The 23,413-nt window shown below is 33.9% G+C and overlaps 1 protein-coding gene across 19 annotated transcripts in view; it reads left to right on the plus strand.

The window, feature by feature from the left end:
* Positions 1–23,413, plus strand: part of tenm4 (teneurin transmembrane protein 4) — a 627,939-nt gene that overhangs the window by 463,455 nt on the left and 141,071 nt on the right. For 13 of the 19 annotated variants that reach the window (XM_039744302.1, XM_039744300.1, XM_039744305.1 and 10 more), the window contains 4 exons: positions 1,502–1,687; positions 4,668–4,694; positions 12,919–13,065; positions 16,191–16,407. In XM_039744302.1, coding sequence (XP_039600236.1) covers positions 1,502–1,687; positions 4,668–4,694; positions 12,919–13,065; positions 16,191–16,407 — 577 coding nt within the window. The remainder of the gene's footprint in view (positions 1–1,501; positions 1,688–4,667; positions 4,695–12,918; positions 13,066–16,190; positions 16,408–23,413) is intronic. The other 6 variants (XM_039744308.1, XM_039744309.1, XM_039744312.1 and 3 more) reach the window with 1 other exon arrangement.

Here is a 23,413-nt window from a genome sequence, read left to right on the forward strand (position 1 = left end):
TCACTGTTGTGGTTTTTAATACTATTGTGGATGTTACTATATTTAGAACTCATTTTATCATTGTCCTTTCTCCAGTCTTCTCTCACCTCCATGTCAAGATTCAGTTTTCTTCCCATTGCTGCCTTCTTATGGTCCAATTATCTACAATGCTGATTAGATTAACAAAATTTAAAAATGGAAGGATATGTCTTTTAATATGCTTATCTAAATAATTGTCTTCACTTATGTTGGGTTCTTGTATAGCTGGTTAATTATTTGGGTAATTTTCCAGTTCTCTTTAGTGTATTATTATATTCTCAGCAGTGTGGCTCAGCACATTGCACATATTGTGAAACATCTGACAAACCAGAGACTATTAGTAACTTATAGTAAATACAAAACTAATAATGTTCAAATAATATTTTCATACCTGTAATCTGGATACATACATGAAATTTAAAGGCAGTGCAGCTCAAGTGAAACACAAAAGGAACAGAATTAAGTAGATGGAACGTACATTTTTTTTTTCTTTTTATGCTTCCACCCCATAACATCTTTATGGCTAGAAACTGTGTGGAATTACCCATGCATCCACTAAATTTACTATTTCATCCATGACAGATGATTTAGTCAAATACATTTGGCAGAACACTTATATGTATGTGGACAGGCACTTTATGATATATACAGTATTTTTCTTTAAAGCACGAGTGGTACCAATTGGGTTTAGAATATTCCTAGTTACTTTACATTGTTATTAAGCTGTTATGTTAAATAAGCATTAGCATGAATGGCAGTCAAGAAAATATGTCTAAGCCTGAAACTGCAAAACTGATTTGGCATGCATCTCCTGATCTGAGGCATCTATGAGGTCCAACAGAAACTGCAACACTTAAAGTTTGTCTATATTTAACCTTAGCCTGACAAATTATTAGAATGCAGATAGTTAATGTTAAAAGCACATTCTAATTAATTAGCAAAATAAATTATGAAATAATAATAGAAATAATCACAGGGCAAATCCATCTACTATAATTTGCGTTTGTGCTTTCATGAAATAATGATTTGCATCCATTGACTTGCAAATGTTTTTCAGTAAAGCACTTACTTATGGTTTGAGTAACTTCTTGATGTCATGCTAATTCCATTAGCCATTTTTTTAATTAAATTAAGCATGTGTTCTAGTTTTGTCTAAAAAGCTAAAACTGGATTTTCTTCCTTCTTTTACTTTACTGAACAATGGATGGGAGGCTGAAAGGAAGGAAGAGGCAAGTAGGAGGATCAGTCAGCTAAAGGGCTTTACAATCCATGTCCTTTCTTTGTAATCTACTTATTAGAATCTTATTGTCAAAAGGGATTACTGTTATGAGGTGCAGGAATTCTTTTCATTCACTGTTGGACAAGGTAGTGGAGCGTGGCTGTTTTCCCTGACAATAACTTTAGCTTTTTTTCTCCTCTTCTTGCTTCGCTCACTGACTCTTTCTCTGTCTTCCTTTGCATCCCCAACCCATTTCTCCCACAGAGATTTGTGCAGCCGACTGTGGAGGACATGGTATCTGTGTGTCAGGCACCTGCCGCTGTGACGAGGGTTGGATGGGCAATGCCTGTGATCAGAGGGCATGTCACCCACGCTGCAACGAGCACGGAACATGCAAGGATGGCAAGTGTGAATGCAGTCCTGGTTGGAATGGAGAGCACTGCACCATTGGTAGGCTGAAAAAATCATTTGATTCACAAAATAAATAAATGTACAAAAACAAAAATAAATGGGGATTGCATGCTTAATTGAATTTGTGTAACTTTGCTGAGCACGGTGAGGTTTGCTTAGGTATTATAAGTCTGGCTTCATGCATTTTTATGTGTGAATGCGCACTGATGTCCATTCATTATCTTTGTGTATGTGTGTGTGAGCGTGTGTTTATGTCAATTAAAACCTTGATCCCAATTGTTGTTCCTTAAATATTCCTTCAGAATCAAACAGTAAACCAGATCTAAATGTTTATAAAATGTTTTCTTGCAGCACACATGTCATATGTACATAGCTGCAATAATGACAAAACACACTGTGATAAAGGATGCGCTGACTTAACTTGTCTAGGTCAAAAAGTGCATATTGAGCATCCGCAGATTGATAATGTGCTGATGTGACAAGTCACAGTGGCTGCAGACAGCATATTATCACAAAGCTTAGTCTGATTTAGATAATGACATTTGTAAAGATTTTTAGTTCTTAATCAAAGCATTTACACAACTATTTGGAAATACTTATTTTCCTTGACCAAATGCTCTAAATTAATAATTCTTTGCATTTATATAGCGCTTTTCTCACTACTCAAAGCGCTCAGCAATTACGTCTAGAAGTAAAAGGGATACTTTATAATATAATGTGATTCCATTTATTTCAAAGGAAACTTTTAAAGTATAAAAGCATACTCCTTAAATATCTGTATGTATATGTCTATATTTATCTATATATATATATATATAAAAATATATATATTATCTTGCTTGTGTATCATAAAGTGATTATAAGATGTATCATCAACACGCCAAAATGCATTATCATATGGTTAAATTGAGCATTTAGCAGTGCCTTTTATTCATTTTATATGTAATAAGCATGTAACTATTATGAATATATATACCTTTAAAATACAACACTGCTTAATGTTACTTTTAAAGCAAAATATAGCTCTATCTATCTGTCATGGTTGGTTCATTGTCTTATAGGCAATTTTATTGGTAGATATGAAGAGACCACACTGTTAAAACTAAATCTATATGTCTTATTGAATTGTGTCATTTTTATTAGTTCTTCTCCAGATCCTTTACTCACCATTTGAAATTAATTTAATAGTTGACCACAGCATGATTTTTGTTCAGATTAATGAACATGACGCTTTTAGCAGCAGTCAACTGACTTCTTGTTCTTTTGTTTCCTGTTGCTTCTTTCAATGTCCTGCTGTGTGTAGTTTAATTTATTTAGATTTTTTCTAATGCATTATATTCTTTAAAACTATTGACAGGTAAATGGTGGTACTTTGGATATCTATTGATGTTGTACTTTATGCATATAAGAATCATTTATTCATTTTATTAATTCACACAGTATAACTGATGTAAACATTTTCATTTTACTGTTACTAAGCAGTTTTACTTACACTGGTTTTTTGAAATGTTTAAGTCTTTTTATTTTTTATATTCTCATCATCTCCTCTGTGGCATGCTGCATGAATGAAGTACCCTTTTGCCAATTTTTCAGCTTTATATGTATGGTTTGGCCTTTATAAAAAAAATAGCCAATCTATAACAGAATCTCATGTAAATTTCTAATCTATAATTTACAATAGAAAGAAAATAGACAGCCCATCCAACATCTAAAAGCATTGTGAGTAATAAAAAAAAAATTAGGTGAAGGCTATGACACATTATGTGATTTTTTTTAGTGATTTTCAGTTATCGCTAATCTTAGCAAGTAGGAGGCAGTCAGAGGTGTGCTGCTTTGAAGGCAGTCATGTAATTTGACATGCTTAGTGACTCACTCCAACTAGTCCACACCTCTCCCCAATTTAATCAAACGGGTTTGATTTTTGCCTTTAATTTATGGGCAGGCTGTGAATCCATGACAGCTAGCAACCAGTGAATTCTCATCTGGCAATGCATTTAATATAGTGATGAGGAATTAGGAACCCTGGTGTTTTGAGCCTCACAAACAGACGAGAAGTTTGTCTCTTTGATGTGTCACGTTTTTCAAACCACAACAGTATGGAAGAGAAAAAAAAGAGCAGAGACTGAGACTGAACTTGCCATAGCTTATAACCATTCATACAGTGCCACCTCTGCAAGGCAGCACGTTATTGGGTGAAAGAGGGGAGAGCACGATTTGCTAGAGGGTCAGCATTTAGTCAATAAATGTGATATGAGCAGCGATTTGTAATTGTTTAAACTGACAACTGGCAAATCTGACATACACAACTAGATAATGTGATATCGGCTTAACCCAACATCACCATTGTTTTTTATTTGATTTTTGTTTTAGAGAGTCTTGGGTGCAAATAAGATAACGTTTGTTATCCCAACAATTTTTGAATAGACTCTTAATATTTCATTTAAATTATCTTACTAATTTCTATTTAAATTAAAATGCAATGTTGATTTTAGTTTTGTTTGCTTACTTTTGTCAAAGCAAGAACGTACCATTAAAAGCAAAATAGATCACTCTTACATATTAAGCAAAAGAACTTTTTATTCAGGAAATTCAGCAATACTGTAAAATCAAATAATGTTAACAGTTTCATTCGGAAAAAGATTATAACAGTATTGTATATGCACATACTGTGTGGTTAAGTGTACAGTAAATATTATATGCAACAAACATATAAAAAGAAAGTTAACTCTTGTTGCATTCTATCTTTTCCACAGTCCAAATATTTCTCAAACAGAATCTGATGGAATTTTTATTTTGTTTTTACTTCTGCATCTACTCCCCTGCCTTTGCTTGAGCATCCTTTGATTCCCCAGTACAATTAGGCTGCATGTGCTGCATGTGCTTGCTTATTATCCTTTCTCTTTGTCTTTGTGGAACGATGGAACCAAACAGATAACAAAATCCTTCATTGTGTCTTTAGCTGGTGGCAATTGCACTTTGTTCAATCCTCCCCTAAATGTCCTGTCTTTTATCTCCCAAGCTCACTATCTGGATAAGGTAGTGAAAGGTATGACCTTCCTTGTTCCTTATATATTTATATTTATCTATTTTTTCTCATTCCTCTTTGCAGTGTTCACATTCAAGCTATTCACCATTCATCATCAACATTTGGCTGTTGCACTAATTTTCCAAAGCTTTACACTTTCTTATCACATTTCTGTGATATCCACACTGTTAGAAACTATAGGTCAAACAATTATGTTGGCCAGAAACCATCACAGATGCTGTCCAATAGGCACTAGCACCCATTTGTCCACATTAATATTTGTTATCCTTTTTCACTGTCAGAAATAATTTTTAATTTAGAGGTATCTTTTTTCTTGTTAATATTTTTGTGATAATGAAGTGAGTAGTACTAAATTTAATTTAATGATAATCAAAAAAATTAATGGAAGTATCAAAGTACAACATGAACATTGCAGTTTACTATACAGCTGTGACATCATTTTGTATTATTTAGTTCAGTTCTTGTTCCACAAGATCTCCTGGTTCTACCTTACTAGATTTATTTGCTTTAGTTGAAAATACTTGAAATGAGAAATTTCAGAATTTTATTATGAATACTTTTATGACATTGCAGTATAAAAAGAGAATACTGTAGTTTATAGAGCACTAATAATATATACAGTTAATAGTGCTGAAAATATTTTTGTTCCTCTCCTGATATCATATGTTTTTGAATATTTATCACAATAAATGTCTTCGGATCTTTTCACACAATATAATATTAGATGAGGGGAGCCCGGATAAAAATTGAAGACTGTTTTATAAAATGTAACTTTGTATATTTAAGTAATACAGTTATCCAATGCTTGTATTGCCCATGTGAAAAGGTAATCGAACCCTTAGTTATTCCATTTCTAAGTCTCTTACTGCACCACAGTAAAAAAAACATTATCTCCAATTGGAGAACATTTGGTACAGTGCTGAATGTGCAGTGGAAAGGCCATAAACATACCTAAAATGTACAGCAATGACTTATCCAAAAAGTTACAGATGATCCAAGAAAAACATCCAAAGAATTGCAGGTCTCTACAGTTATGATCAATGTTCAGAACTCCACAATAAGAAAAAATTCATGGGAAATTAGCAAGATAGAAATATCTGATATCCAAGAGTAACATCAATGCTCAACTTGCATTTGCTAAGAAACAATCCTTTTGGAATAATTTTCTATGGACAGTAAAAAATAAGGATTCTTTGGATGACACAAAGCTAAAATATCTTTCGTCAGTCAGAACATCATGTCTTCAATAAATTATAGGGATAGTAGTGTGATGGTATAGGGATTCTTTGCAGTTTCATTATTGAAGGAACCATGAATTCTGCACTTTACCAAAATAGTCTTTGAAGATTAAGTGTAATTGGGTTATGCAGCAGGAAAATGAGCTAAACACCACAACTGAATGACTTAAGAAATAAAATAAAAATTTTAGAATGGTCTAGTCAAAATCCTGACTTTGAACCCTCCTAGAGTTGTTGTGCCAGGTCCTAAAATGAGCAGTTCAGTTTCAAAAGCCTCCCAGTGTGTCTGAATTTAAGCAATGCTTCAAAGAATTCTAGTTTACAACTCTGCAGTGGTAATTTGAAAGACTGCTAACAAATTATAGGAAACATTTTGTTGTGATTATTGTTACTAAAAGTGCTATTACCAAATATTGAAAACTATGGGGGTAAGTACTTCTTCATATAAGTGATTGGGGTGTTGGATAACTTTGTTCCTTGAATATAAATAGTAATAATTTTAAAACTATTGTGTTTCCCATTTTCTTATATTGCATTCTGTCTAAAGCTTCAAGTCCATTCAAGAAACAGATAATATTAGGAAAGGGGCAATATGTTTTCTCTGCATTTTATGACACAATTAAGCAATATTTGTTGAGAATAAAGCACAGATTCTGAAACTGTGTTATTAAAACCACCATAACGACAGATTTTCTGTTCCTAACAACAGCTTTTCTTGAACTGCAAAATGATTGCATGCCTGTTTAAATTGTAAACTATAAGTGCAGTAAAAATGGGGTTACTTTGAAAATTTATTGGAACACAGTATACTGTGATATAGTAACGCAAGTATACTGTATGTATTCTTATTGATTTATCTATGAAGTCTTTGAAACAATACAGCACTTGAACTTAGTGAGCTTGGTCTTAGTTTTAAGTTTAAGTTATGATACACCAAAGTAATTATTAGAATGTGTCTGATTCTTTGTTTAACTGGGGTGTGGGGCAGAACTGTCCTTTTTTAATTGTGGTATAATTCAGTCATACACTCAGTGCAATAACATGAAATGTGAGTGACACAAAAGAAAAAGAAGATGGCACACACCTAATGTGATGGAAGGCAGCATTAACAGGTGGTACGTGCAAAATACATTATGAATTTTAAACTGAAGTGTCATTATATAATTAATGATGCTGAATTGAAGTGAGTATGTTGCAAGATCATTCATAGTCAAAATCTTCTAAATTAAGCAAAATTATTTTTTTCTTTTGTCTCAACTGGCCAAGTTACTTGTTTTGCATTAAACAGTTTGCATCCTTTGCAAAATTATTACCAACATGACCATATGAAACGGCTCCTAATACAAACATACTATACTGAGGTACTATTTTGTTTTGCTTTGGATAGGAGTTTGCATGCGACTGCTGTTTTTATGTTTGGTTTCTCCAAGTTGGCAAGCTTTCTATTGCGTGGTTGGTAACTCTAATTTGTCCAGGAGTAAATGAGCATTATCCACCATTCTTTCCAGGGCCTTGCTTTGGCTCCTCCCCACCTAAGAAAATGGATGAATGGATGCACACATATACACTGTTATTAATGTGAATAAATCTTAATTGTTCGGTAGTGGAGCCAGAATATTTTTAATGTTCATGACTGCACAGAGGCAGAGTTTGTCTTATAGTTGCATGCACAATGTAGTGTTCGAGTGTACAGTACAAGTAATTATCATTTTTATGGGTCTATTGTTTTAACTATATTTATGATACTGGGTCAAGACCCAAATGTGGAAGTGATACGTGTCTATGCTTCAGAAAAAAAAACAAACATTATGAATCAAATCATTATTATACATATATACTTAAATCTGTTTAATCCAATTCGGGTTTGCGGTAGCTGGATACATGAGACACTAGTGCCAAATATTATTATGCTTGCCAAAACATTTTCAAAGTGAAGTAAAACAGATATTAAATGCATATCCAGAAGTTAAAATAAAAAATAATTTTTCTAATTACAGCATGACATTATATTAGCAAAATCCAATCAAGAATGAATATAAGTTTTTTTTTAAGTGCCAAAAGAACACACCCAATAATCTGATGTTGTTTTGTATTTTTTGAGAGAAATATTCTGCACTAGCAAGCAAAGTAATTAGAGGTTGTGAGAGGAAAAGCTAAAATTAGCTAAAACACATTCACATCATACAGTATATATATATGTGTGAACATTACGGTTTCTTCTCAATTAAAACATTGAAAGGCAAAGATATATCTTAAAATTATTCCAAAATTGAGCTTTTGTGTCATTTAAACCCTGCAGTACAATTTTTCTAGCTATTCCTTCCCTTCAATGAATTTTTATCTACCAGCAATTATATGAGAATGCTATCTACAGCAGACCAAACTCAACAATTGACATAGTGATGTTCAAAAACTAAACAGAAGTACAAGACCCTAGGCCACAGATAATGGAACATACAGGTTTTGAACAGCTACACAATAATGATTAGAGCACTCCACTAAATTTACTTTGCCTCAAGTTTGGCAAAACCACAAACGTTTTTGGAACTTCGCCAAACACAGTGAATTGCATTGAAATCAATGAAGAATGAGAAATTCAGCTAGTTTTGTGTTGATTATAATGGTGCAATCATTTTGTAAGTGTCCCTGTTGGCTAGGGAAATGTCTGTGAACTATGCTGGACCAGTTATTGTGGCCAAAAATATAACCTGATCTCCGAGGCAGCAGTGTGCCATCATTGCTCCCTGAGGGAAAATTAACAGAATTAAATATCAGAAGAGTAAAAATGTCTTTCCGACTGGTCACATGAATTGACTAAGGCTTGTCCCTCATGTATTCAATAGCTGGTACTCAACTCTCTCGAGCCGTAAAGTACAGTTTTTTTTGGTTTTTTTTGACACTTTTGCTCATTCACTGCCACTGCATTCAAATAGTTTGTATCAACTGCACAGCACTCTGGGTAATATTATTAAAGAGGTAGGTGTACAGTATATGTTCACACAGGCCACATACAAGTCCATACAAAAAGACATTACCTATAAGACACAAATACACTGACATATTTAAAGTTTTTTTCTACATGCTCAGTTTGTACTTAAATGTACTTGCCACTTTTCTGCAATTTTTTAGCCCACTAGTAGGATCAACATTATATATTCGGCCTGTGTGTATCATCTAACATTGCCTTCTATAGCTCTGTTCATATCATGCTGGCCTAACAAAAGCTTCATGGGGTAATGGGAAAAACAAGCTTGTCCAAGCCGAATGCATGGCATATTTCTAGGAAAATAGATAGCAAATAGCATGTAAGGTCACCAGCAAATGTGGTATATTTCCTCAGTAAAACACTGTAGGTTTTACCGATCAACACCACTTATCAATTTTAAACAGTGTATTTAGAATATGCGAAACCTGTGATCCAAAATAAAAAGTACTAAAGAGGCCTCATTGATGACATTCTCCTCATATTTTTTACTATTCCATTTCAAAACTTTATATAAAAGAATACTTTACAGTTGCAGTTATGAGTTGCATTTAACCACAAAGTGTATCATGCCCAAAGCAGGAAACTATAGCACTTCAGAGTTACGTGACATTCATTCTGCTATAAAAGTAAATGTAGCAAGTCAGAAGAATTCTGGCCTGTGATAATCAATCATTCAAACCAAAAGATTAAGAAGACGATTTTTCTTCACTTCAGCACTATTGAAATATCTGTCGAGATAAGGGAACAGCAAAAAGGAATGTCTCACCCAAATTTAGTTTTATGTTCAATCTGAAATGTCGATACTGAGCCACTTGATCATTTTATCTGTGCTGTGTTGAAATAAAACGAAGCATATTGTGAAATAATAGGGGTAAAGCTTACTCTCAGCCAGACTACAGAAATTAAATTGTCTACTTTACACAAAAAAGCAGGTTATACACAATGAGTGAAATAAGAAATGGTTTGGTATATCTACCAGCCCCAGATAAGGTGTCTTGGGATCTTAATTAGGCAACAGTCACTGTGCTTGCTGCGAGTGTTAGTGAATCCTGCTGTAAGGGGACTAAATTGGCAAATGATTAGAGATTCCTCACTGTGACCGTCCTAGCTTGCTTTTAATCACATGCACTAATGGTTTTCAGCAGGCTGTAGCTTCTTAGCACACCAGCTGAAGTGATTGCCAAGTAAAAAAAACAATGTCACAATGTTTATTTTCTCAAATTAAGAAAAACACACCACATTCAGTTGAATTGCCATTTATCAGGAAGGCACAGCAAGAAGCAGAATGAACATCTACATGCAAATGCAATCAATCGTTATGCATAGCATTTTCAGACTTTTTTTTTTGCAGTACTTTAAATGACAGACCTATTTACAGGTAAAGAATATGCTTATGTTACAAATTATTATTGCAGTGTAGTACCACTGCATCAACAAGCCCCCTGCCCTTTTCGTGAATTTCTAAAAATGTCAATAAATAATTAATGATTGATGATCTATTTATTAGAAAAGAGACAATATATACTCCTGCTTTATAAAAGTAAATGGCTTCTTCTTTGAGTACCATTTTCGTATTTGTTAAAAAGGTATATATATATTGGTAGGAAATGCCTTCTTTTCTCAATGCACACACAGTCTTTGAAATACTTATAAAGGTCATTTTCCTTTTTCTACTTGAGAATATCATTCGCCACTATTCAAAGATTCTTAGTAGTCTAGAATGGTAATTTGTACTTTACATCTCATATTATTCCTCACTGGTTCTATCTCTTAGTTTCATCACTGGTTTTATTATGATTTTTCCTTTCACTCCATACCCTCTGCTGGCTACTTTGATAAATGTATTATTAATTTTTCACAACAGTCTAGAGTTTGGAACATGGATTTAAAATCAGACTGGTTTATAGCAATACTTTATGGTATTTCTCTTCTTTTTTGAATTAATAAAATTAGTTGCCCACAGCATGAAACAATCTTATTTGTTTTTTGCATGTCATAAATAAGGTTTGGTTTTCAATTTATAGTGATTACTGGTGTTTTATTTTTCCCAAAAAATGAAATTATGTTCTTTTCCTTTTATAATTTCTTTGCTTACAAAGCGAGAGGGCAGAATGAGAGTCAGAGCAGGAGGCTGTCATTGCAGAATCCTGCAACTGTTGTGCATGTCACTATTTTACATTTTAAAAACTTTTAGGATTTATTCCTTTCATCTCTGTTTGCATCGGAAAATTGGATCAAAAGGTAACAGATAAGTGCCAGGGGAGCAGGAAGGATGAAAAATAATCTTGCTATGTGCATGTCCTTGAAAACCACTACTTGAAGATATGTGTCCTGTCTCATTTTATAGATCTCCCTTAAAATGATCTTGTGTTTCTACCAAGAACTTTTTTCTTCACTTGCTGAGGCAAACCTCCTCCACCCCCTCACTAGAGAACACATGGGATGTCTTCCTTCTGTAGTTTTAAGATTAGGTTTCTGTTTATAATTTTAAATAGCAAATGTTGAACATTTCATTGTTGCTTTTTGTCTACTGTTAGACTCAGTTGTGAGATCTCTTTATTTTTATCAAAGACAGACAGAATTGTGGTGCATGTGGTTAAAAACAGTATTAAATTATAAAGTTCATGGAAAATCAGCGTGGTGCTTTATAGATTGTTAATTTCTTTTTCAGTCTATGCAACAGTTACCATACTTTCTCACTCACAAATACTTTATAAATGTTAAGTAACGTAATGGGAATAGAAACTTGACAGACATGTTCTCATCTAAAAACTAATTTTTCAATTTGTGTAAATATTTAACAGGAAATATTACAGGAACCCCACCCTCATTCACATTCTGTAGAGGTCTCTGCTTTCACACTACCTTAAAGCAGATAGAAACAAAAATGAAACTCGGTAGAAACAAGCAGTTCTCTTCAATCAGCATATAATAATTACTCTATATCACATTTGATATCCATGAATTCATTAAACACTCTCTTAGTTATTTGTTCCTGCCTTTGAAAAACACTTACATTTATGTGATCATCGTTTTCACTGAAAACAGTAATTCCGTTAATGATACTTTCTTATTATTTTACATGTTATCAGTAGTTCAGTATCAATAGTGATGTTACAGTGTTACTCATTACAGAAATATTAAATTACTCAGTTAAATTTTCAAAATGTACAAATCATCCCCTATCTTGAGTAGAACGCCGACCCTCCATTATTTGCAATACGCTGCAAATAACAGACACAAGCAACCAAACAAGCTTAACTGATGGACATAGCGACACAGAGAGACAATTTCCCTGTGGCCTGCACTAATACCAGGTTTAAACAACAAACTTTTTTATTAAAAGATTTCTGCTCTTTATCTTCTTATGTACACTCAAGCCTGAATTTACAGAAATTAAAAACCTAGTAACACTAAGTTTACCAGCCTGGGTGCTTTCTGTTTACATTTGAATGTTTCTCCTGTGTTTCTATGGATTTCTCCCACAGTTCAAAGAAACACTGTAATTTGTTAAATTGTAAATTGGGCCTGGGTAGTTATGTGCATAAATGTGCTCTCTGATAGAATAGCTTCCTTCTGAGACTGATTTCTAGAATTTATTCATTACTGCTAACAAAATTCAGCCCCTGTTCTCTCTCTGGCAGGATATTGGAGATGTTTAAAAATGTACAAAAAATAAGAATATAAGCATATATATGCTTAGATCATTGCACATTCTATATTAATAGTGTTTATGTCATCTGTGATATGCAGTATATACAAATTACAATAGTTATTTAGAATTTAGAACTGCAGTTTAATTGCATTTACTGTATTTATTCAAAATATAGTGCTTGAAAATGCTTACTTATACCTCAAGTACAACAGGGCCTTCTGCACTGCATCCAAATTTGAATCTTCCTTATTATTTTAGTATTCCCTCACCTTTTTTCTACAAGTGTTTTTTGCAGACAAAATGTCTTGCATCAAACTGTTGATTTTTTGCATTTTATACATATAGAGGGATGCCCTGGTTTATGTAATGGAAATGGAAGATGCACCCTTGACCAGAATGGATGGAACTGTGTCTGTCAGCTGGGCTGGAGAGGTTCTGGATGTGACACATCCATGGAGACTGCATGCAGTGATGGCAAAGATAATGACAATGGTAAGTGATTGACAGTAAGGTTGCATATTTTTTATTAATTTTTTTATTGAACACACAGAAAGGAAAGCAGAGTGAGTAATAAGAACATTACATCTACAGACTAATGCATTGAAGTGTCTTGACACTTGAATCCAGATTCATCTCAATATGGCAGTGATACAGAATGTCACTTAGAATGATTATATTTTTGAAATTAAAAGTGACACTGCATAACATAGAAATATTACAGCTGCTTAGCTATATTACTGTGAATAGTTTTACTGTTGTGCTGTATTAGCTTTTGTTTATTTCACAGTTATGTTTTTTTGCTACAAAAGTCACCCACACTTATGCATGCTAGAATTCAGCAGTAATCTATTTAATATATTATTATTTCAGTATTTACTAAACTGCTAATTTAAAATGGCAGAAGTTGAACAATAAATGCAGTATATCAGTAATAAGGAATTGATTCAGTAGACACCACGACTAAACCTGAAAAATAATATTTTTTACTTTTCTATTGTGTTTATTTGTCAGTTTTTAAAATCTGATTTTACTGTTTATCACAAGTTCTAAGGTTGTGCAGTATAAGACTGTTACAGTTTTAGAGCGTGAACATTTCTTGTTTACGTACAATGAAAATCTTTGTTAAGAATGTTAAAAGTTTTTAACAAAAAATAGATCAGAATTCATACATCTAAAGTGATTACCTTATTAGTTTTGATAGTTAATATTAAGTGGGTTCCTCTGGCTTTTTTTGTTATTCTGCAGACGAGTGTTTTAAATGGCTTATTTAAACTAGCCTGGTGAGTGTCAATGTGTGCATGAGTGCGCGCTACAGTGGGCTGGTGTTCAATCCGATGTTAGTCCTGCCATGTGTATAAACTTACCTGAGAAGACCTTCACTTTCAACAACTAATTTATGAAGAAAGTTGGCACAAAAAATGAATGAGCTGTGTAGATGTCCAGATTATGAAATGTAAAGTTTGCCCTGTTTACTGTTTGTTTTTTATATACTGTATGTTAAATTATTGAAAGTTGTTTCTGTATTTTTCAATAAAATAAAGTAATATTTTATGTCACTAAGGCATTTCCTACTTTTTAAAGTGGCAATAGATAGAGGAAAAGGCTATCACTCTTTTACTTTAGGATACAGATGTGATTTTCTAATATGTTTTCAAGTCATATTATTTTTCAAAATCCCTGAAAATTAATTATTATTCATAAAGAGGACCTTTCAGAAAGTGGGAGCTTTGGGTGAAGTAGAAGTGGTTGTAGATTAATTTAAGAACAGTTAATTATTAAATATCAGAATACTATCAAAATGCAAAGTCTAAAAATGTGATCTGAATTGAATTTTGTTATTGAGTGGTACTTGACATTACAGTGATTGTTCTGTGTAAGGCAGATATAGAAACATCATTAACTATATCAATATTAAACAAACACATCAAAACACTAAGTATAAAGAAAGGTGTGGCTGAAGAGAGAGTCTAAAATGAAAACAGTAGGAAAGGAAAGGGAATAGATGTACAGGAGAAGAATTATGAGTTTGGAAAGAAAAAGTGGAGAAAACGGAAGATAACAAGCTTTAAAATATAATGGAAAATTAAACTAAAGGTTATTACCCAAGGGACACAAGACAATGTGAAATAATAATGAAATAAATAATACCCCCAGCAGTAAAATGGGAGGACACTTCATTGTATGCTTTTGTCACAATGTGTGAGTTGTTGATTTTTTACCAGTCCAGTCTGCTCCAAGCCCACTGTAATTTTAACAAACTGAGAACCTATATTAACATGGATTTATTTTAGTATGTGATGAGGGAAAACACCATTCATTCACAAATTATACATAGCAGTAAAAAACCATTCAGCAACCTGTCAAATGACAGGCTCTACAGTAGCTGTATTAAGTACAGTAGATATTTAAAGTTGGAGCACAGCTTATATGAATGAGTTCCAGCAATGGCAAAAGAAGCTCCCCGCGTGCAGTTCAACAATAATTTTTACTGCTTAAGATAACATAGGATTTTCAAACTGTCATAATTCATTTGAGAGTTGCATACATCCAGAGACAATCCCAACAGCATTTAGTGCAAGGAACTAAGTCACACTGATAAAGAGCCAGTTTGGTGGACCCCAAAGGACCCAGAAATCCCTGCCTAGACACAATGAGAATGTTCAAACTCCATGTAGGATTTGTACTAAGGTTGCAGCAATGTAAGAAGCAAGGCCCTATGACTGAGTCACCTAATCAGAAGATGTGCACTGTCTAATTTTCATTTTGTATATTTTGTTATTTTTTTAAACACTCCACTCAACTGTGATAGAGTTTGGAGTTATTACTGCTATGAAGCGTTGCTGATTTTTAGAACAGTTTCAGCTCTTGCAAACTTACAAACCACCAGCCCCTACACCGATGTATTAATACTTTTAAAGGTACTATTATATTTTGTCTAGTACACTCAAGTTCATATTGACATGTGAAATTTTAATGCTTACGTGAGGCTTCAGTGTGAAAGTTTTATGTGTGCGTTTTGTTTTTCATTTTTCACATTTGATGCACCCCTGACTCGGGTTTCATCCCATAATTCAAAGAAATGTTATGATGATTCTAAATTGCCCTTTAATGAACAATTGTGGATATATGCATGACTTGGTCATAAGTGAAAGCATCCAGGGCTAGACTTTGTGCTTCTGGGAGATTAAGAGAGTTTTTATTACTAGCAGTACTATCCGAATAAAAAAATAAAAAAAACATTGAAAATATATTAATGACAACATGAACTTTTAATGTTTTTCTTTGAAATATGTCAGAATGTACAATTCAATTTTATTCTAATTTTATCTTAAAGAAAATGAGTCTCTAGGTTATGCAGTAGGGCTGTCATTATACTCAAAGGGGTCTTAAATTTTAGTAAATGTAGAAAATTTAAAGACAAGAAATAGTATTAATATCATTAGACTGTCATTGTACTTGAAGTGGTGTTAAACTCAGGTAAATCTGATAAATTTAAAGAGAAGAAGTAGAATTTGAATGATTTCTATAATTGTATATGTTGTTATATTGATACATCCCAAAAAGTGTTATTGCATTTTTTCTGTTGTTTATTTCTTCTCTACCCTTGAACATATTAGATGGCTTGATAGATTGCATGGACCCTGACTGCTGTCTTCAGACAAGCTGCCACATTACATCACTATGTGTAGGTTCTCCAGACCCATTGGACGTCATTCAACAAACTCAGGCTCCATCCACTCAAGCCAACCTGCAGTCCTTCTATGACCGAATCAGATTTCTTGTGGGCAAGGACAGCACTCACATCATCCCAGGAGAAAACCCCTTCAATGTAGAGTAAGTCAATTTTTAGGATTTTTTTAGGTTATAAAATCACTTGTAAAAAGAAAATGCTATATTGAGGAAACTTAAAAATATTGGCTATGGGACTTAGACAAGTGAATATGTAAGGTGAAAGAAGATTCCCAGGTGCTTAAGAGTGAATTTTTATGAGTTTCCAGTAATGGGACCACACTTGTCCCATGAGTCTGAAATACTAACCCCCAAAAAAGGAAATGGAAAGGAATTTATATTATGATTTTAATATAATCTGTGCATTCACATTGTAATATCCGCCTCTGTAGATATTTTAAAAATGAATTGCTGATTAGTTACATGCACTTATACTTGATTAGAGTAGTACAAAAATGACAAAAACTGTTTTCTGTAGGTAAGGAGTAATTTTACAAAATCAGAGCTGGAGACTTCTATAGCTTTAAAAAGGTTTTGTCTTTTATTTTGCAGTCCAGTGTGATTTTTTTTTCTAGAAGGTCCTTATTATAAGTATCACATTTTATCCTTTTTCAGTTGATGCTCCTTCTTTCAAGCATAAAATAATCTTAAGAAGTGCTTCATCTCTGCTTGAACAAGCAGAGTCAAGTGTGATAATTTCCACCACCTTAAATTACTAGACATCAAATTTCATCTTGCAGTATTTGCCAACTGTCTGGAGAAGTGAAAAAACAAAGAAGAAAGCAGCTCTTGTCATTTTAATGTGGCACATAGTGCTGTGCCAAATAGTTATCTACAGTACATGGACATATCCTGTATAAGAACCCTGCTGCTGTAAACATGGTGTCAGCAAGCTGTTCGGAGTCCTCTTGAGATATTATGCTCTTTGTGCTCCTCGCACCAGGGATTAAGAAGTTTTTTAGTGATTTGTAGGAATATACCTCTACTTCCACCACTTTACAGAATATATACATTTTTAGTAATTGCATGTCATTTTCTAAATGAATTCTTGCAAAAATGCATTAGATAAATAGCATTAGCTATTAATTTACTATTTCCTTAATTTTGCCAATAGAAAAATATTTTTTTTTTGCCTAGAAATTCTTGACATACTGTAAAGCATAGAAAGACAATTCTTATCTGGTGTGTGGGACGCATGGAAAACACAGGCATTTCCATAATATTTCAAAATGGAATACTGTATATTAATTTGCTCAAGTACATAATATCAATAGAGGGTTTGTGTTTCCAGGATTAAACAAAAAGATAAAACAAGAATATGAATATAGTTTATTTATCCTCTGAGATATAAAGAACTGGAGTTGGATCCAAATTTAATTTTGTGCATTTCATTCAAGTTTTTTTTTGGCCTTAATAACCCATTCTTTTTTTTTTTTCTTTTGTATGTTGTCAGGTGTTTAGTTTAGGTTTTGATACTGATTACTATAAGTGACTGCACAAATTTGCTCTCTTAGATTGTTAGTATTCTAGCATAGTGTAAAGCACACAACGACCTTGAGTCATATGAAGTATGTCATGCTCTAGTTTTTGAAATGTGATTACCCTCAGCATTAAAGGAATTGTGTTGGCAAAGATTATCACTTTCACCATCATTCTCAATATCTCTTTCTCTACCACATTGTAAAGGAAAATGTTGACATTTTTGAAGTTAATTTTTTTCTTTTTCTTTTTTCTATTTTCTGTTCATTTGCCTGAAAAACTTGTGCTATTTAATTTTGGTTTAGGTGCAGTAAATGATGGAATCTTAATTTTTGTCTGATTTCTATTTTAGTAAGATAAACATGTTAAAGTAAGATTTAGGACTGCAGCAAAAAATGTTTTTAAATGGTCAAGCTGTTAGGACAGGTTCACTAGTATGAAGAATATACTCCTCTACAGGTGACTGACACATAAGATCAACTGATTGTGAAACTGCATGATCGTGTTATATACAGTATATTACAGCAATATAACAGTCATATGGACGTTGAGCAAAACACAATTTACACACCTTAGATTTGTCTTTGAAAATATAACAGATTAGATTAGATTAGATTAGATATTAGATCAGATTAGATTTTGGGCCTGTTTATGGCCTTTTCACTTAGAATATTTTACTTTCTCATTGTTCATGTTAGATCTACTTTTATTGTTTTTTTAATAGATTTGTACCATTCTTTGATAAGTAAACCCTTTGCATATGTACCATTCTCTGTCAAGTAAACCTGTGGTCGAATTGATATAAAAATGTTGAGGTTATTTGTGAAGATTTCCAGAATATGACATTGGAATAGCACCTATGAAACCACATCATGCAGTTATTCCTTCAAAATTGACATTTTTCTTTCTTAATACAATTAATATTAATAAAACATATATAGTGGTTGTATCATTGGTATTAGTAACAGCAAAAATAAAATCACTACTGTTTAAAACAACAGTGAGAATACAGTAACTTGCTTGTCCAAAGAAATATAAAGGTGAACTGCTGGAAATGTTAGGCTTTGTAAAAAAGCCTGCTAGTTTAATTCTTTTAATAAAATAAAAAAAAAAATTATAGTAGATGGTTTAGAATCCATCCATCGTCTAACCCGCTGAATCCGAATACAGGGTCACAGGGGTCTGCTGGAGCCAATACCAGCCAACACAGGGCACAAGGCAGGAACCAATCCTGGGCATGGTGCCAACCCACCACAGGACACACACAAACAAACCCTAGGGCCAATTTAGAATCGTCAATCCACCTAACCTGCATGTCTTTGGATCGTGGGAGGAAACCCACGCAGACACAGGGAGGACTTGCAAACTCCACGCAGGGAGGACCCAGGAAGCAAACCCGGGTCTCCTAACTGCGAGGCAGCAGCGCTACCACTGCGCCACCGTGCCGCCCTTGGTTTAGAATCAGAATTAATTTTTTTAGAAATACAGGTAAAATTCAGTTACAACGAAGTGACAAGAGACCTAAAAAATATTTCATTGTAATGAAAATTTTTGTAGTAATGGGATTGTGTATTTGTCGCTATAGTGCTTTCTGTAACTTGCGTCCAGGCGTTTGCAATCATTTCAATAGCTTCTTTCACGCTAATTTTCATCTCCTCCTGTCTACAACTTATGCTGATGAGAATTTTTCTCAGCATTTCCTTGCCGTAATATATTTTCAGGGTGCGAATAATGCCCAAATCCAATGGCTGAAGCACTGCCGTGCAATTGGATGGATGGAATTCAATGCGAACATTATCTAAATGTGGAAGCATGTTGTGGGCAGTCAATCAGAAGCCAAATCATCCTTTTCTTCTTCTTCATATTTTGAGGTTTCTAAACTCTTTTGGGACACCCCTCCAAAACAGGGCGAGACGCCGATGTGTGCCCTGAAGCGCAATTGCCACATCTATGGAAGATTCTTTGTCCGTTGCTGGGGGAGGGCAACAGCAGGCTCACTGTGCTGAAGCGAAGTGCCACGGAAGCTAATCCTAAAAGATCATAGTCGCTCTACAAGTCCCCTGTCTTGCACCCCAAAACACGAGGTTGAGTCTCAGTACTTTAGCAAAACCAGGTTTATTCAGCTTGAAGCAGGAACATCACAGTTATTTATTGTAGCGTGATCTGCCACTCACCTGTACACAGACACAGCAGTCAGGCAGGGTTGCGGCCAGGTTAGTTGCCAAGTAATCCTATTCCCTGCATTTACAATGTTCCTTGCATCGCCCATCGAGATCTTTTCTGTTCGCTTTAGCGGCGAGCCTCAGCAGCACTATGGGCCTGCTGTTATCCAGGCAGTCTTCAACAAACGCAGTGATTGCACTTCTTTTTTGGCTTGGTCTTTCAAGAAAGTTGATAGTGTTGATGGCGAAATTCCCAATTCATTGGCAACGTCCTTTTTCTTTTGGCAGGAATCAAGAGCCGCAAAAATTGTTAAGTTTTTTTTTCTAATGTGAACTGTTGTCGTTTTTTGACGTCTGCAATTTGTATAGAAGGGTGACAATGAGTTAAATTCCAATTGATGTTTTTCAAATGTTGACAAACAATAAGCAAAAGGTATCACTGAAAACCATAGAAAGCAAACACAGCAAAAAAACAGCACAAGGAAAGTTTACAGAAAAAAATTAAAATTACAATGTTTCTGTTTGGGGATCGTTGTGCTGTGACCACAGAACTAACTGCTGGATGATTCATTCAGGCATTTCAAGGTCTTTTGCGCACTTCGTTGTAATGAAAGTATCTGCTGAATGTATTTCGTAGTAACGAGATTTCTATAGACTCTATCATATGGGGAAAGTGTCGGACCATAAAAATACTTCATTGTAATGAAAATTTTATTGTAAAGATATTCGTTGTAGTTTAACAGCTTGGTGAGAGTGCTATTGCATGGTATTCATAATTTATTGATTTTTTTCTCTCTGTGATAATTTACATTATTTCAAAATGGTCACATTAGCCTTATTTTCCATAAAAGGAGCTGGGTACCACAGGTGAAAATGTTTTCTTTTTTGTTCCATTTTGGAGAGCCAGACACTCTTTTTGAAACAGTTTCTCCAATTCAGGTCGTTATTTCTTTCACTGGTGCATTTTGTCTTTTTCTACCTGAGGACTAGTTATCTGTTAGCCGTGTGGACAAAGTAAGCTTTTTTGCCCTGTCCAATAAATCCCCTACTGTAACTTCCTTTTGCAGCCTAATTGTAGGGTCTCCTAAGGATTACCTCAGTATGAATAGCTCCATTTTGCAGCTTGCTACTCCTGAAAATGTGTCAGCTGAATGATACCAATAAAAAACATTAATTTTTAACAATTGCTAGGAAAAGCTCCAGGTCAATGCATGAATACATTTTGATTCATCGGGTTAGTAAAATGGATGAGTGAATGGTTTAACAGTATAAGTAAACAGGTTTAAAACAGATGTATTAGTTCAACCAGTTTCAGCATAAGCAAATAAAGAGTTACATACACACACGTTAAAAGGAGTGTAGTAAATGACAAAGACAATCAAGACACTAGAGCTTAACTTTCTGAAAAATATCATCAGTGATATATTATTCATGGTTCAGATTTACCACCCACATATAGATTGGAGAGGTTATGATGAGAAGGCAGGTCTTCAGCAGCAGGGTAAGGATTGCACTTCCTGTATTAGGACAGGGACCAGATAACAGGGTCTTGCTTGCTATTTGATCAGGCGTCTATCGATTTTCAAACCACTTACTTGTGCTGTTTGCTATATTCCTAACCTCCTCATGGTTGTCCTTCACCACAAAAAGCAGTAGGAATGGCACTGTGTCAAGTGGCCAATGTTCTAGGGTGATATGTGATACAGGGTTTGTTACAGCTTTAAAAGGCATCAATGCTTTTGATAGAAAATGTTTATTTTTAAAATTGACTTCTAAGTGCATTTCTCTGAACCAAACACATACTTGATATGCATCACTGGCTAATGATATTTCTGCCATAAAAAATATTACTGTTGCATTGGAGAATGCAAGTTTATTTTTAGGATACATTTTAAAAATGTATTTCTGCTGGTATGTATATACTGAATTTGTCAGTTTTGTATTTTATGGGTTCTGTTGCATTACTTGCATGCATCAGTGGATTTGTGTTTAATATAGAGTGTTCTAAATTGTAATGCTTATTCCAAAGCATTATTTTCTTTCTTTTTTTTCAAAAAGAAAAAGACTGCAGCTGCTGTATGTTTACTCTGAATGCCATGCAAAATTATGGTTTAAATCAGTGGTTTTCACGTTCAGTCCATGTTAGTCATTTCATTTAATTTTTAGTATCTTTTTTGACACAACTCTGTATTAGATGGATGCAGATAATGGATGGAGTAATAGATTATCAGATAAACATTGTGTCAATATAATTCCATGTGCCTAATGCTACATGAATTTAAATGTCTTTAGCTGTAATGCCCTTAACCCAAGTGCACTTGCTAAATGAGTAGAGGGGATTCTGTCTCATTATCCTTGTTGAAATCATTTATAATTAACTATTCCCGACGGTAACATCCCACTTCAACCCACCTCTGTAGTACTGAATCCCAGCCATGCTAATTACTTTTATTACAAATTAATCTTTGGGTTTTTTTTTTACTAATAAACCATTTTTAAATAAAGGCCTAAAATGTGGTTCTCATTATAGAGTGGTCACATCATACCCTTGGTTAGATTTCTTACACCCAGTTTCATTTGGGCACAACTAGAAGAGTTGGCCTTCTTATAACCATGTTCCCCATATGCTCCTTGTATTTTCGGTGTTTCCTTAAAGGTGTATCTTGGCATATTTCCTTCCTAAAGAGACAGCAGGGGAGTCTCTGAGGCAAAACCTATCTAAGCCTATTGAAAGTCACACTCTTGCACACAACGCTCTTTCATATTTAGTTTACATTTAGAATCAACCCAAAATACAATTCTATAGAGGTATGAAAGGAATTGGATGACATGGAAAAAAACCCATAATGACACAGGAAGGGAACATGTAAGCCATCTGATAATTTCCGTGGAGCTGTGAAGCATATGATATTAGCCAGAATTAAAAGTTATAATTAATTGTATTATTAATATTTTAAGATGTTTTTAAATATTTACTTTTTCTAATAATTTCATTTAACAAAATTAACAACACCTGTGCATGTTTTTGAATCCAAACTAATGACATACCCCAAAATAGTCATGCATGTTTAAAAGCACAAAGCTATTTTTTAAAAACATGTGATAAAGAATGCACTGTACTTTCTCCAATAAGAGATAATAGTAAAATCCTTAGCAAGAAACACTATTGGCCTTAGTAGTACTGCCAAAAGAAAATGCATTAGTATAGATTAATTTAGTTCTGCATAATTGATTTTAAGGGTAAAGCTAGCAGAGTAAACCATTTGAATACATTTACATCTTATTGGTAATGCCTATATTTTTAGATATCAATTGTAGTTAAGTGACATGTAAAATTAACATTTTCCACTTTCGTATCTGCCATGAAAGTCAACAATGACACCAACACTCAATTGCTTTGCTGTATCATATGGTGCACCACTTATTTCAGACTGAACTGCAATCAGATTATAAACCACTATGAGCTATAA

Source organism: Polypterus senegalus, chromosome 2 (genome assembly GCF_016835505.1).
Source record: "Polypterus senegalus isolate Bchr_013 chromosome 2, ASM1683550v1, whole genome shotgun sequence".
NCBI lineage: Eukaryota > Metazoa > Chordata > Cladistia > Polypteriformes > Polypteridae > Polypterus > Polypterus senegalus.